This window comes from Equus caballus, chromosome X (assembly GCF_041296265.1).
Source record: "Equus caballus isolate H_3958 breed thoroughbred chromosome X, TB-T2T, whole genome shotgun sequence".
In the NCBI taxonomy this organism is placed as follows: Eukaryota; Metazoa; Chordata; class Mammalia; order Perissodactyla; family Equidae; genus Equus; species Equus caballus.
In genome coordinates, this window is record NC_091715.1 from 145,525,552 (window position 1) to 145,541,140 (window position 15,589).

At 38.9% G+C, this 15,589-nt stretch overlaps 1 protein-coding gene across 2 annotated transcripts in view; it reads left to right on the plus strand.

The window, feature by feature from the left end:
* BRCC3 (BRCA1/BRCA2-containing complex subunit 3) overlaps nucleotides 1–14,051 on the plus strand; it is a 98,294-nt gene extending 84,243 nt beyond the window's left edge. For both annotated transcript variants that reach the window (XM_001498791.7, XM_003365914.5), the window contains 4 exons: nucleotides 4,026–4,157; nucleotides 4,713–4,756; nucleotides 7,297–7,466; nucleotides 8,879–14,051. In XM_001498791.7, the coding sequence (XP_001498841.2) occupies nucleotides 4,026–4,157; nucleotides 4,713–4,756; nucleotides 7,297–7,448 (328 nt within the window). In that variant the 3' untranslated portion in view covers nucleotides 7,449–7,466; nucleotides 8,879–14,051. The remainder of the gene's footprint in view (nucleotides 1–4,025; nucleotides 4,158–4,712; nucleotides 4,757–7,296; nucleotides 7,467–8,878) is intronic.
* Nucleotides 14,052–15,589: the final 1,538 nt, after the last annotated feature.

Consider the following 15,589-nt stretch of genomic DNA (forward strand, 5'->3'; position numbering starts at 1 on the left):
ATAAGGAAATAATGAAAGATAAAAGAAAATTAATGAAGTCGGGAGTAGGAACAAAACCCATCAAATTAATAAATAAAAATGATTGTTTTGGGGGAAATTAACAAAATAAACACCCCACTAGTCAACATAATCATGGGGCAAAAAGGAAGAAGCACAAACATACAAAATATGAAATGGCAAGAGGGAGACAACTACTGAAATAGAGGAGATTTAAAATACCATAACAAGCTGTCTGGGAGATAGATCTCTATGTAAATAAATTTGAAAACAAGACAAAATAGATAATTTCTTAGGAAAATACAATTTACCAAAACTGACCCATTAGGAAAGAAAGCATAAACAGATCAATTCCCATAGCAGGAACAGACAAATTTACTAAGGAACAACTTCTCACCTCCCCCCAAAAATAAAAAGCCCTGTTGCTTTCAAAGTGGAATCTTCAAAGAATACATAGCCTTCAATGCTACATACATTATACCAGAGCCTAGAGATCAAAATGAAAAGACAACCCACCAAATGGGAGAAAATATTTGCAAATCATATATCTGATAAGGGGTTAATCTCCATAATATATAAAGAACTCACACAAATGAAGTACAAAAAAACAACCTAATCAAAAAGTGGGCAGAAGATATGAATGGACATTTTTCCAAAGAAGATATACAGATGGCCAATAGGCACATGAAAAGATGCTCAACATTACTAATCATCAGAGAAATGCAAATCAAAACTACACTAAGATATCACCTTATGCCCATTAGAATGGCTATAATAAGCAAGACAAAAAATAAATGTTGGAGAGGTTGTGGAGAAAGGGGAACCCTCATACACTGCTGGGGGGAATGCGAACTGGTGCAGCCACTATGGAAAACAGTATGGAGATTCCTCAAAAAACTAAACGTAGAAATACCATATGACCCAGCGATCCCACTACTGGGTATTTATCCAAAGAACTTGAAATCAATGATCCAAAGAGATTTATGCACCCCTGTGTTCATTGCAGCATTATTCACAATAGCCAAGACATGGAAGCAACCCAAGTCCTCATTGACTGATGATTGGATAAAGAAGATGTGATATATATGTACAATGGAATACTACTCAGCCATAAAAAAAGACAGAATTGTCCTATTCACAACCTCATGGATGGACCTTGAGGGCATTATGTTAAGGAAAATAACCCAGACAGAGAAAGACAAACATTGTATGATTTCGCTGATATGTGGAATATAAACAAACTTATGGACAGAGAACAAATTAGTGGTTACCAGGGGGAAGGTGGGTGGACGGTGAGCATAAGGGGTGAAGGGGCACACTTGTATGGTGTATGACAAATATTAATGTACAACTGAAATTTCACAATGTTATAAGCTATTACGACCACAATAAAAAAAAAGAATACATTGTCCTCAATGCTTCTGCATATTTCAGTTTGCCACCTCATGTGATTGTTACAAGTCCCAGTTGCATTCCTCTTACCCCAGCAAAGTTCATCTGTGTGTGGCAGTCCCCATCCTTCACCTGCTTGTGCCTCCAGACAAGACAGATGCCCTCACGGAGGAGAGTGGCCACTGGTCTCTACTCATCTACTCATTGTTGCTCTCAAGAATGTAGTTCATTTAGACTTATCTTTGTATCCATGGCTCTCTGGGGTCTTTTCTTTCTAATTTTTTATCTGATTTTTTCTTGTTGTTATGGTAGGTGCAGTGGTCTTTGGCAACCTTCTACATCCTAACTGGTAGCAGAATTATCAAATCACGTTAATCTAGTTAGGAACTGAGATGATTCAAAGTTGGGCCTTTAGTCCCTGTAAAGGCTGGTCTGTTTTTACTGCTAGTATGTATACTATTGAGGTCCCAACCCAAATCCTGGAGACAATTTTGCCGAGTCCTCTCCCCCTTCATAGGCCCTGAACTCCGATTTTATCACCCAAGACCCATAAGCCCTTTTGGAAACTCTTTAAACTTCCCAGCCTATAAGCTTCCTCCTCTGGAATCAGCAGATGCCTTTCCAGGAAGGCTGTCCTTAAATGCCAGGCTCATCTCTCTGGATTTTCCTCCTCTCCCAGGTCTTGATCCCACAATTACTCACTGCCTTGGTAGCTCTCCAGTGACTTCCAACAGATGCTATTTTATTTGGCCCAGCTATTCTAGTTGCTTTCAACAGGAGGATTGGTCTTAACCAGCTAGTTCGTTAGCAGAAGGAGAATCTCTGTCTTAGCTTTGGATCTCTGCTTTAGCTAGGTCCTGGAATTGTACTTTTGAGTAAAGCGACAGAAGCTCTAACTATTTCCATTAGGAATTTATAAAATGTGTCTTCATTCTCAGTCAACTACTGGAACCATTTATGCTCATGGTACTGATAAACTCAGTGGGAAACCCTGCTAAGTACACTAATAGCAGCAGATTAACTTCTTAAAAGTTTCTGGAAACATCAGTAATAATAGTCACTGTGTTTTATTTCAAAGGGCCGTCTGTAAACCACAAACAGCTATGGCATACTCTTCATGAATTTCTCCCTGACTACTTGGATGTGGTGAGGGAAGGCGTGCTTGTCATCCTCCGTCATTAGTTTCCCATCTAGATTGTGGTGTGGGCCCCAGACACATTCTGCTGGGTAGGAAAAAGAGAGAGGGGAGCTAGGTCTTATGCTGCTGTACCACTATGTGCCAGTGAGGCCTCACAGTGCCAGGGGCCCTCAACCTGAATGTTCCACTGAACCCATTGTTAGGTGGAGTTTAGGTGTATTTAGGGTGAGCAGCAGGTAGAGGTAGATTGGTTTGCCTCAGTAACAAGCATATCTGTTTCTTCCACTATAGCATGAAAATGCAAGTATTTGTGAATTTCTTACCTATTTCCTCTGAGGGGAGAGACCAGGAAGTAGGGGGGCGGCACTGGTGAACACTGAGTTAGAACAAGTGAGCATTTATATGAGTAATCCCATCTATATAATGAATCTGATAGAGTCATTGAAGAGTCTGCAGTTCTTCTTCCCCAGGCTTTGTGATCAATGTGTTCAACCTCACTGGCAACTTCCTGACTGAAAACAGTATTAATTAGCTATTCCCCTTTTCTGGGGAGTGAGCATAAGGATCTTGAGCTCCCAAGGCTTCTGTTAAGTTTACAGAAGTGGCCTCAGAGTTTCTATGAGACCAGAGAATATTGGCTCTGCAAATGTGCTTCCAATTTGCTCCCCAGATGAATTCAGTTTGAGCCCTATCCACTTTGAAGTTGAGCTACTAAATGAAATACAGGAATGTTTAATCTTTGAAGCACACTGTATCCTTAAGTTTTTATTAAAACTATAGAAAACTTCTGATTACGACAACTCAGCATTAAAAACTGACCCGCTTCTTGGTATATGTCTGAAGGAAATGAAATCTGGATCTCAAAAAGATACCTGCACTCCCATGTTCATTGCAGCACTATTCACAATAGCCAAGATTTGGAAACAGCCTAAGTGTCTGTCAGTGGATGAATGGATAAAGAAAATGTGGTGCATGTATATATGCATACCATTTGCAAGAACATGGATATACCTGGAGCACATTATGCTAAGTGAAGTAAGTCAGACAGAGAAAGACAAATACTGTATGACTGCACTTACTTGTAGAATCTAAAACAGTCAAACTTATAGACGCAGAGAGTGGAATAGGAGTGGTTGTGGCAGGGCCGGTACAGGGGAAGATGGGGAAGTACTGGTGAAAGGATATGAAGTGTCAAGATAAATGAGTTCTGGAGATCTAATGTACAATGTGGTGACTGCAGTTAACAATACTGTATTATATACTTGAAATTTGCTAAGAAGGTAGATCTTAAGTGTTCTCACCACACACAAAAAAATGGTAACTATGTCAGGTGATGGATACATTAATTAGCTTGACTGTAGTAATCATTTCACAATGTGTGTATATATACCAAAATACCAATTTGTACACCTTAAATATATATAATTCCTATTTGTCAATTATACCTCAATAAAGCTGGAAACAAACAATAAACTGACCTGAATTGATTGTCTTGCAGGTATGAGAGAATTGAAATCCCAATCCATATTGTGCCTCATGTAACCATTGGGAAAGTGTGCCTTGAATCAGCAGTTGAGCTGCCCAAGATCTTGTGCCAAGAGGAGCAGGATGCATATAGAAGGATCCACAGGTAGAGACCTTCCTCACTCCTCCACCTCTCGGGGCCTAGTCCCTACTCCTGTCTTCTGTCTTTTCATCTTTAGCAACTCACTTCTTGAGCCCCTTTCCTTTCACCTCTCTATGAGAAAACTTTATAGCAGTCTCCAATCATAATGTTTTTCACACTGTATGATAACAATCTCTTTAACATTTGTTTCTCTCCTGCTGCACTTTATATCCTTCAAGGGCAAGGACACTTTTTTTGGTTATTAAAAAAAGTAAACTACAACAGTAGTCCTGTTGCCAAGTGTTGGGTCTTGCCCAATAAATTTGTACTATGTGAAGTCTTCAGTGAGAGACAGTAATTTCAAAATTATCTCTTTGAATTATCTCCAAGTTCTGAATAAAATCACGTCCCAAAAATCATGAAAAATTTACCAATAACCAGAATTTAAATTATACATATTCATCTAATCCAGTTGGTAAAGGTCTGGGGTTGTTTCTCATTTTGTTAGACAGTCCGTGACCATTTTGTTTTCCCTTCACTCCTGCTTTGCTACTCACCTAAACTGTTTTATCCCTTTAGCCTCACACATCTGGACTCAGTGACCAAGATCCATAATGGCTCAGGTAAGGTTTTTTCTTCTTGAGTAGAGGCAGTGATTCCTGAAATAGGCAGCTGACAGAAGCAAATGTAGTTTAAGTGATTGAAGTGACGGGTACAAGGTTATCCTCAAGTTTTCTTTCCTCAGAGCTTTGCCATTCGTTAATCTTGCTCCCCACCTTTCTATTGAAGCCTATGGACTCCTGAATACTGTAAATGCTACCTAGAGTGAGGGAGGAGAGAGGGCTCTGATTTGTTGTGTTTGCCAGTTTCCATGGTATAAAACCCCTACCATGGCTGATTTCAAACAACTAACATGGCTTCAAGCAGCTTGAAATTTAGCAAGTTTTCTGAATTTAAAAAGTAGGTTAATAACTCAAAAATGGACAAATCAGTAGAACTGAATAGAGCCCAGAAATAGGCCCAGGTATATAGAAGAATTTATATTTAAGAACGATGTTACTTCAAATAAAAAAAAAGGATGGATTATTCACTAAATAGTGTAGGGACAGTTAATTGTTAGTTTATTCATTCAAGAAACATTGGAGTGCCTACTCTCAGCTAGGCACTATTCTAGGCACTGGGGTACATTGCTCAAGAAAAGAGAGAGTCTTAACCTTCATGGACTTATATTCTTCTATCTCTATTTGGGGAAAAAATAGATTCCTACCTAACACCCTACACAAAAAATAAATTCCAAGTGTATTTATACTTTTACTATTAAATATGGTACAACCACTTTGGAAAAGAGGTTGGCAATTACAATTATCAAATGTCCCACCAGTTCCTCTCCTAGGCATATACCCTGAAGAGTTGAAAACAAGGGTTAAAAAAACAACTTGTACAGAAATGTTCATAGCAATATTATTCACAAGATCCAAAAGGTGTAACCACCCAAGTGTCTGTCAGTCAGTGGATGGACAAAGTGTGAGCCATCCATACAACGAAGTGCTGCTCAGCAACAAAAAGAACAAACAACTGATACATGAACAACCTGGATGAATCTCAAGAGCATTATGCCAAGTGAAAGAAGCATCACAGAAAATGCTCCATACTCTATAGTTCCATTTATATGAAATTCAAGAATAGGCAAGCCTAATCTATGGTGACAGTGAGCAGATCAGTAGCTGCTGGCACCAGAGGTGAAGGGGCATTGACTGCAAAGGGAACTGCAGAGGGGCCTGTGGGTTGCTGCACGTGTTCTGTATCTTGACTAAGGGTGGTTCCAAGGGGTATGCATTTGTTAAAACTCATTGAACCGGACATTTAAAATGGGGTCATTTTATTGTCTGCAAATTATACCTCTATAAAGCTTATTTTAAAAGGAAAAAAAGTACAGAAGGAAAATATGAAAGGATATTTTTCAACCTCTAGGGAGGTGATCACCTAAGTATAATCTGAAACCCTGAATTTACAAAAGACAAGACTGACTAAATAAGAATTAAAGACTTTTATAGACCCCTACAGAAAAATCAAATTGTTCATAATAATCTCTAAAGGAAGTATGGATTAAGATAAAGTTATCAGTGTTTCATCTTTTCTTTTGGCAAAGATGAAATTGAGATAATTAGATGAGGATGTGGAGGAAGTGAACACTCCCATATACTGTTCCTGGAGGTAAAATTAATTGCAATCTTTATAATAGCAAAAAATTGGATGTCACTGAAATGCCCATCAATAGAGAACTTATTAAATTGGTACATCCATTCAGATGAATATTGTTTAGCTCTTAAGAAGGCAAGCTAGATCTTTACTGACACAGAAAGATGTCTATGGCATATTGTTATGTGGAGAAAAAGTAACATCCAAAATCATACAGGTTTTATTCAAAAGTATACATATACCAGCACACACGTACACACATATACATATACATATATCTTGGAAGATATACCACACAGTATAACAGTGGTCGTTTTCAGTAAGTTAGGTATTATGAGAGAGAAAAAGATATTTCTCTTGGGTAGAATTTGTTTAAAAACAGTGCCATAGAATCTTTGTCTCATCATGAAGCTGAACATTCATAGTAAGGCATGAAAGATGATAACTCTTTACTCTTCATCTCTCTGGTTTTTCCTCATTTTAAAAAAAGGAGCTCTCAGGTGGGTTGAATTAACGTATTTATTTCTTCAATGTATATAACGTTTGATAAGCAGTTTTCCTACTGGCCTGGACTTAGTGGAAAACTCAATTGCAGAAGACAGAGTTCTAGCTCCCTAGGAGGTTATGGTCATTCACAGTGTGGAGAGGTCTGAGCGCTGGGGAAAGAAACCCTTCTGTAGCTCTTAGCCCATTTCCCTAAGGTAGTAAGGAGCTGGTCATCTTCTCTCTGCATAGCCAGGCTTCCCTCAGGCTTATGGATCCAGGGATGTTCAGGATGGCCTCAGGATAGGTATCTTCTGTGCTCTGCTCTTCTGTCTTTCCCCTGGCTAGCCGTACAAAATCATCTGCTAGTCCTACTTATTGCACTTGTTCTACTTCTTCCTCCAACCCCTTCTTTTGGTACTCACAATTGGAGGGCTGTTGGTGGTGCAGTGTTATCTCATCTGTGTTTTTCCTCTTCAAGTGTTTACCAAGAATCTGTGCAGTCAGATGTCAGCAGTCAGTGGGCCTCTCCTACAGTGGTTGGAGGACAGACTGGAGCAAAACCAACAGCATTTGCAGGAGCTGCAACAGGAAAAGGAAGAGCTTATGCAAGAACTTTCTTCTCTAGAATAAAGCAGGAGACAAAATGGGGTAAAAAACTTTTTTTTCAACTTGTGTATCATGGTCTGGAAATTCACACACCTCATGTGTAGGCAGACTCTTTGTAGGAGCAGCTCATTTTATATCCCAATGGATGAGTTTTATGCATGCAATAAACACAAGATGTCTTCTTAAGTTTCATTAGGACTTAATGAACCCTCCTACCTATAACTGGCCTACAAAGAGCATATGCACAATGATTTAAGTAGAATGTGAAAGGTTTGTTTTAAAAGGCTATGGAAGGTACATTGGCAAGGACATCCTGTAATAAAATGTCCTGGGAGAAAATTTTAAATGTTTATTTTTCCCTTATTTAACTTGGATGTCTTTATTTTCATTTTCAGATACACTCACTCCCTAGAATAAGCTAAGGGAAGGAGAGTATTTCATATTTCAATTTTGTAGTTATGATGCTTATGTTGCACAAGTAAATAAGTACAGAAGAGGTAGTGGAAGGAAGTGAAGGTGACTTGTCAGCACTCCACCTCTACTCTTTGCTCTCATTGAGAGGCATATGTCTTATGTCTTCCTTCTTGATCTCTAAAATATGTATTCTGAGGGGCCGGCTCCGTGGCGTAGTGGTTAAGTTCAGTGCAGTCCACTTCAGCGGCCTGGGTTTGTGGGTTTGGATCCTGGGTGCAGACCTATGCCACTCGTCAGCCATGCTGCGGTGGCAACCCACACATAAAGAGGAAGAAGATTGGTACAGATGTTAGCTCAGGGCTTATCTTCCTCAGTAAAAAATAAATAAATAAATAGTAATAAAATATGTATTCTGAGATACTTATCAAAGGTTGAATCTGTGTGGGTGCCCTTTCTAACCAAATACACGAGTTCTAGCATGTTTGACTCTGAACCAAATTCCCATTGAACAGATCCTATTTACCTAGGAACTTCCATTATAATATAAATGTATTTTTCCAGAAACATTTAGAACTTAGGATGTAGAAAAAATCATGCTTTAAAAAGTTCTGTTGCATTATTCTCACCTTGTATAACGACAGATGATAAGTATGTCTTCAGAAAAGAGTCAAGCCTATTGCATATGGGAAATTAAAGTGGGAATTGGAGTAGGTGGAAAGAAAAAAAAGAGAGCCTGATCCCAACAATGGAGACAAACGGCCGGTTTTTGTTTTAGTATTTAGTTTAGTTTCTTTTTGTTTCTCCCTAGATTATTGTTTGTCAAATTTCAAAGTGTAGTCCAGAACCACCTGCACCAGAATCACTTGGAGATTAAATTTCATCTCTGGGATGGTACCCAGAAATCTTCATGAACTCTCCATCTGATTCTGAGGCATACTAAAGTTTGAAAACCATTACCCTAGGGCATATGGAGTATAAATGCTGTATTTTCCATAATTTCCCACAGCCACAGTTCTTCACTATTCTTTCTTTCCCTATAGGAAAGATGAAAATATCCAGGTATAAAATTAATTAAGCTAAATCAATTTTGAAGAAGAAAAAGTTGGAGGATTCAGCTTACCTGACTTCAAGGTTTACTATAAAGCTACATAATCAAGATGGTATGGTATATGCACAACTGATTTTGACAAAGGTGCAAAAGCAATTCAGTGAAGGAGGGATAGTCTTTTCAACAAATGATGCTGGAACAATTGAACACCCATAGGCAAAAAAATGAACTTTGACCTAAACTGCATCCTTCATACAAAAATTAACTCAAAATGTATCATGTACTTAGATGTAAGACATAAAACTGTAGAACTTTTAGAAAAAAAATCATAGAAAAATCTTCAGGATCTTGAGCTAGGCAACAAGTTTTTGGCCTTCACACCAAAAGCACAATCCTAAAAGGAAGAAGTTGATATATTGGACTTCATCAAAATGAAAAACTTGCTTTGCAAAATATTTAAGAGGAGGAAGTTATTGAGAGAAATTATTTGCAAACCATATATCTGATCAATCTAGAATATATAAAGTCAACAGTAAAAAACAAACAATCCGATTAGAAAATGAGCAAAAGACATGAACAGACATTTCATTAAAGAGGATAAATGGATGGCAAGTAAGCACATGAAAAAATATTGAACTTCATCAGTCATCAGGGAATGCAAATTAAAACCACAATGAATTATGGCTACATACTTATCAATAAGAACAGCTAAAGAAAAAATAGTGAAAATACCAGATGCTGTTGAGCATACAGACCAGATCTCTCATACACTGCTGATAGGAATGCAAAATTTTACAGCCACTCTAGAAAAGAGTTTGGAAATTTCCAATAAAGTTACACATACACATACCATACAACCCAGCAGTTGCAATCCTGGCCATTCGTCCCAGAGAGATGAAGACCTATATTGGCACAAAAACTTGTGCACACTATAGCCACAAACTGGAAACAACCCAGATGTCCTGCCATTGAATGGGTGGTTAAACCAACCATCCATACCATGGAATACTACTCTGCCATGAAAAGGAACAGACTGTCAATACACATAACTTGGTTGGACCTCAAGGGTATTATAATGAATGAAAAAAAGCCAATTTCAAAAGGTCACATACTGTATTATTGCATTTATATAACATTCTTGAAATGAAAAAATTATAGAAATCAAGAACAGATTAATGGTTGCCAGGGATAGGGACTGGAGGCAGTGTGGGATATGTGTGACTATAAAAGGCTAACAGAAGGAGTTCCTTTGTGCTCATGGAACAGTTCTGTATCTTGATTGTGGTGTTGGTTACATGAATCTCTGTGCTGAAACTCCTTAGACCTGCACACACCCATAAATGAATGCATGTAAAATCTGGTGAAATTAATAAGGTCTGTAGTGTCAACCATTGTCAGTATGTTGGTTTTGAAGTTGTGCTATAGTTAAGTAAGATGTTACCACTGCACTGGGAGAAACTGGGTGAAAGGTACATGGGACTACTCCCTGTACTATTTTTGCAACTTCCTGTAAGTCTATAATTATTGCAAAATAAAAAGTTATAAGTATTGAATAGGGAACCAAGATGTATGGTACTTATTTTACGAAATAAGAATTATAAAAGGAAAATCTGAGGGGAATAAAATGATTTCAATATTTTTATCAGCTATCGTTGAACACACGTCCCTTTCCCTTTTTGGGCTTCATTTTCTTTATTTATAAGTTTAGAGTAGGTGACCACTAAGGTTCCTTTAGCTTAGTGTTCAGTCTTTAAAAGTGTTGAGTATCACAAGGAACAGTGATGTGAACAAGATGTATCTTTACTTTCCTACTTGCACCAGTCTGGCTTACCTTTACACAAAACATTGCATTCCACACACAACCCTGTATACCCTTCTGGTCAGCAGATTCTCTATTTTCAATCACAGCCAAGACTGATGGGAACAATATACACTTACTTTCTCTCTCTGTTTTCTCATCTCCTATTCATTTAACTCATTGCATTCTGACCTCTGCCCCCATCACTCCATTCAAACCACTCCTGCTAAAGACACCAATGACCTCCACATAGCAAAAGTCAATAGATGCTTTTCCTGTCCTTAATGATTCTCTCAGTCTTGACACAGTTAGCCACTCTTCTTTGAAATCTACCACTTTCGACTTCTGCTATTCTGTTCTTTTCTAGGTTTTCTCTGCTCTTGCTGTTACTTCTCAAATTCATTCATAGGCTTCTCCATCTTTATTCACCTATATGCAGCTGACAGACAAATCTGTGTCTCCGTCCAGACCTCTCCCTGAACTCTAGATCTACATTTCTACCTGCCTACTACACATTTCCACTTGGCTGTCTTAATGGCATATCAAACTTGATACATCTAAATCTGAACTCCTGGTTTTCAATCTAAACTATATTCCCTTCCAGTGTTTCTTACCTCAGTGAATGGAGCATCTATTTACACAAACCAGAAACTGAACAGACATCTTTAACATCTCTCTTCATCACAATCTAAACTTTTTACATTGATGGAGTCATGGCCATTTGATTAATGTAAGAATTTGAAAGTGATACCCCAGTAGCTATGAGCACATCTGGCACCCAGATATTGGTTCTCAAATACTATCCTTCACTAAAGGTAACCAGGGCTCCCTAGGGAGAAATGGCTGGTTCCAGGGCTGGGGCAGAGAAAGTACGAGATAAGCCCAAACCATCTTTTTGATCATAAAGTAAGGAAATGGGTCCAGCCTGAATGGGTTCCCATTGGCCAAATCTGGACAATTTGTGCATCAGATTAATGAGAGTAAAGCATTATATAAGTTATTATAAGAATCTTGAGTCTGCACTGATAAAAATAAATAGTTGGGAGGACAAAGAAAGCTCTTTAAGAAGAAAGCCAACTAATAAATATAGAAGGAAGGATAAAATTAGAAAATCACACTTGGGTAATCATCATAGTAGTGACTGACTCAGGTATGACTCATCAATGGATGCTAAGGCAGGTTCACGGGTGGAAGTTTAACTGTCAAGGACATGAAAAATAGGGAAATGCCAAGAGGTGTCCCCAGACTTAAAGAGATTTAGGACATGAAAACTAAGTGCAACATGCATTCCTTATTGGATTCTGGGCCAGAAAGGAAAAAGAAATTCTTAGGACAGTTGCAATATTTGAATGGTCTCTTTGGATTGAATTGTAGTGTTGTATTACCTGATTAAGAGGGAGATGTGTACAGGGTAACAGCTCTATCACAGTGATCTGGTGCCCATGTGGTATCTACATATGCCACCTAAGCAAGGCCTGAAGTACAGTTAATCTGAGTCTTGTCAGAACAGCTTGAGATCCCCCCTGTTACATGAGAGGATGGAGGCCTGTAAAGAACTGCTCTGAGGCCATCTGCCACCCACCTCCCTACCTCCTCTGGGAGGCTGTCATGAGACAGTTTTTTATTGCCTGTGGGTTCTGATACCCAGGACATATCTATACCCTCTCAGGTGTAGTCTGTATAGATACATATTATAAAACTGCTTAGGTGCAGTCTAACAGGGGCTCCTCAGCAATGGGGTGTCTTGCAGTTCACATTGCAGTCATCCAGCCTCTTTCATTTCGGTTACATCCATTTTGGTGTGTGGGACAAGGACCACAGGGAGCTGGTACCTTTGGTTTCTCTTCCCTTTGCTGACTATGTAAGTAGTAAACTGAATCTAAAAAGGGCTTGTGTAGCTTAACCAGCCAAATCTGTCAGTCTTAGTCTGTGCTTGACAAATTTGGTGCCCCACATGGGGCTGGCAAAGTTAAAATGTTCTTTTAAAAGGCAAACAGGGCCAGTTTAGGGGATAAGATAGACTCCCCAGGATCTGGTGGTACAGCTGTCACCTAAGTGTTGGGTGGGAGCAGGGAGAGTAAGGGTCCTCCCACTGTCCTATGTGATCAGTGGCTGTGTGGTCTGAGAGGATATAAAAGGACTCCCTGGGATCCAATAGCATATGCTACCTGTTGAGATACATTTGGAAGTTAAGCAGCGGGAAGACCTAAATGTAAGAACTAAAACTATAAAAACCCTAGAAGAAAACATAGCAGTGAATCTTCAGAACCTTGGTTTTGGCAATTGTTTCTTAGATATGACACCAAAAGCACAAGCAACAAAGAAAAAATAGATAAATTGGACTTCATGAAAATTAAAAATTTTGTGCATCAAAGGACATTATCAGAAAGTGAAAAGACAATTCAGAGAGTGGGAGAAAATATTTGCAAATCATATAAAGAAGGATCTAGTATCCAGAATATATGAAGAACTCTGACAACTCACACAAAAATTTTTTTAATGGGCAAAAGATATGAATAGACATTTCTCCATGGAAGATATAAAAGTTGTCAATAAGCACATGAAAAGATGCTTCACATCCTTAGACATCAGGGAAATGCAAATCAAAATCATGAGATACCAGTTCACACCCACTAGAATAAAAAAAGTATGATAGTTACAAGTGTTGACAAGCATGTGGAGAAATTGGAACACTTGTACACTGCTGGTGGGACTGTAAAATTCCAAATTGGGTGCAGCCAATTTGGACAGTAGTTTGGTGGTTACTCCAAAAGTTAAACATAAAATATTACAAGACCCAGCAACTCCACTCCTAGGTATATATCTCAAGAATTGAAAACAAGTATTCAAACAAAAAGTTATATACGAATGTTCATAACGTAATATAATGTAATAGCCAAAAGGTGGAAACAACCCAAATGTCCGTAAACTGTAATAGATAAACAAAATGTGGTATATCTGTACAATGGAATATTAGTTAGTCATAAAAAGGAATGAATTACTGATGCTTCCTGCAACATGGATGAACCTTGAAAACACGATGCTAAGTGAAAGAAGGCAGACACAAAAGGACACATATTGTATGATTTCTTTTATACGTAATGTTCAGAATAGGCAAATCCACAGAGATGCAAAGTAGATTAGTGGTTGCCAGAGGCTGGAGGGAGTGGGGATAGAGGGATGATAACAAAAAGGTATTGGGTTTCTTTTCAATGTGATAAAAATATTCTAAAGTTGACTGTAGTGATGGTTGCACAACTCTGTGACTATACTAAAAACCATTGAATTGTACATTTTGGGTAAATTTGGGTGAATTATATTCTATGTAACTTATGTCTCAATAAAGCTGTTTATAAAAATGAAAAAAGAAGAATCTTCCCTGCACCTCCAGCTGACCCTGCAGGCTGGTCTCTTCCTCTCTGCCCTGTACTCGCTCAGTTCCTAGCTGAGTAGATAGGATGTAGCATCTCTTTTTGTAAAAACAGAAACAAAAAGACTCCTCTCAGATTTTGGACAAAAGAGTTTTACCTTGTAAGGCTTAGGCCAGTTAATTTTATGTCTTGTAAAAATGTGTAATTGATGTTGACATATGTTACATATTTAACTGTACATGTTCATAATGTGTTAGAAATGTTCTCTGATGTCCAGAGTTTTCACTGCATAAATAATGTCTTGGTTGTTGACAAGTTGAAACTCTCAGTCTCAATGGCCATGGCTGCCCACCAGGTGGAGTGACTTATAAGTCCCAACAAAATTCAGATGCCTGCTTGCCAAGGAATATTTTTTGAAACAATGGGGTAAATGTATAGTGCTTAGTCTCTGTCAGTCAAAGAAAAACAGCTGTCCTTTACAAGGTGAAGAACTCTATGTTCCTGATTTAAAAAAAAAAAAAAAAAGCTGTAACTCCTGCCAAAAATTGGCCCATTTCTTTTATGGTAAAGGAGGCTGCATCAGACTTTTGACCCCCTCTTGGGACTATTCGTGGTGCCTCACTGCCATTAAGACCTTTTTAGGTTACAGTGTTGCTATTTCAGTGCAGTCAGCTGACTATGCTTACTCTACTGAAGTCCTTGAAGCTAATTTGTATGCTGTTTTATTTGATGGACATTCTTCATACCCACATGCTTATGGCTGATATTGCTGAGTGTTCTGTGGCACTAAATGTGTTGAGAATGTTTAATACTTCAGGTTGTCAGGGATGTGCCCAATGGGAGAATACCACAATGAGAACAGAGATGGTGGGATGAGTACACGGCTGGGAGCCCACCTGGCTCCCCAGCCCAGCTGTGTGGTAGAGGGAAGTAGTATTGGATGCTACAAGAGAAGTGGGGTATCACTATCCTGAGGAAGCAGCTAATAGAAACAGGATGAAGTATATACAGCCTGACCTTTACCCCACCCCCTTCTCTTTCCCTGAGGCCTTTGGTCCACACGTTCTTGAGGATGCCTGGGCCTGGTTCAAAGATGGATCAGCTCACTTAAGGCCAGACTAGGCCTCCTAACCCCTCTCAACCCCATGATTAGATATTTTATTTAGATGGTAGGTACCTTTCCAGGGAATTGCCACATTTACAACCCACACTGCCTCCTTTAACTGTGTGCTTCACTGGGGCTGAGCTTCAGTGGTCCAGTTATCTTTTTCAGTACTGGGCTGCTGCAGCTGTGCAGCCCCAAAGAAAAGTGCTTAAAACTGTGCATGGAAAAGGGGACTCTGCTCAATGGGCAGAGTTGCTGTGGTGCTAGCCTTGGAACATCCCTTCAAATGCACTTTATTACATTTTCACTGCCTCATGGGCAGTAGCCAACATATCGGCAGTTTGGCCAATGTGGGCTGGCACCTGATAAGACAATTGGATGATCAAGTCAGCCTCTGTGGGAAAAACATTACAGCAGCAGATTGCACAA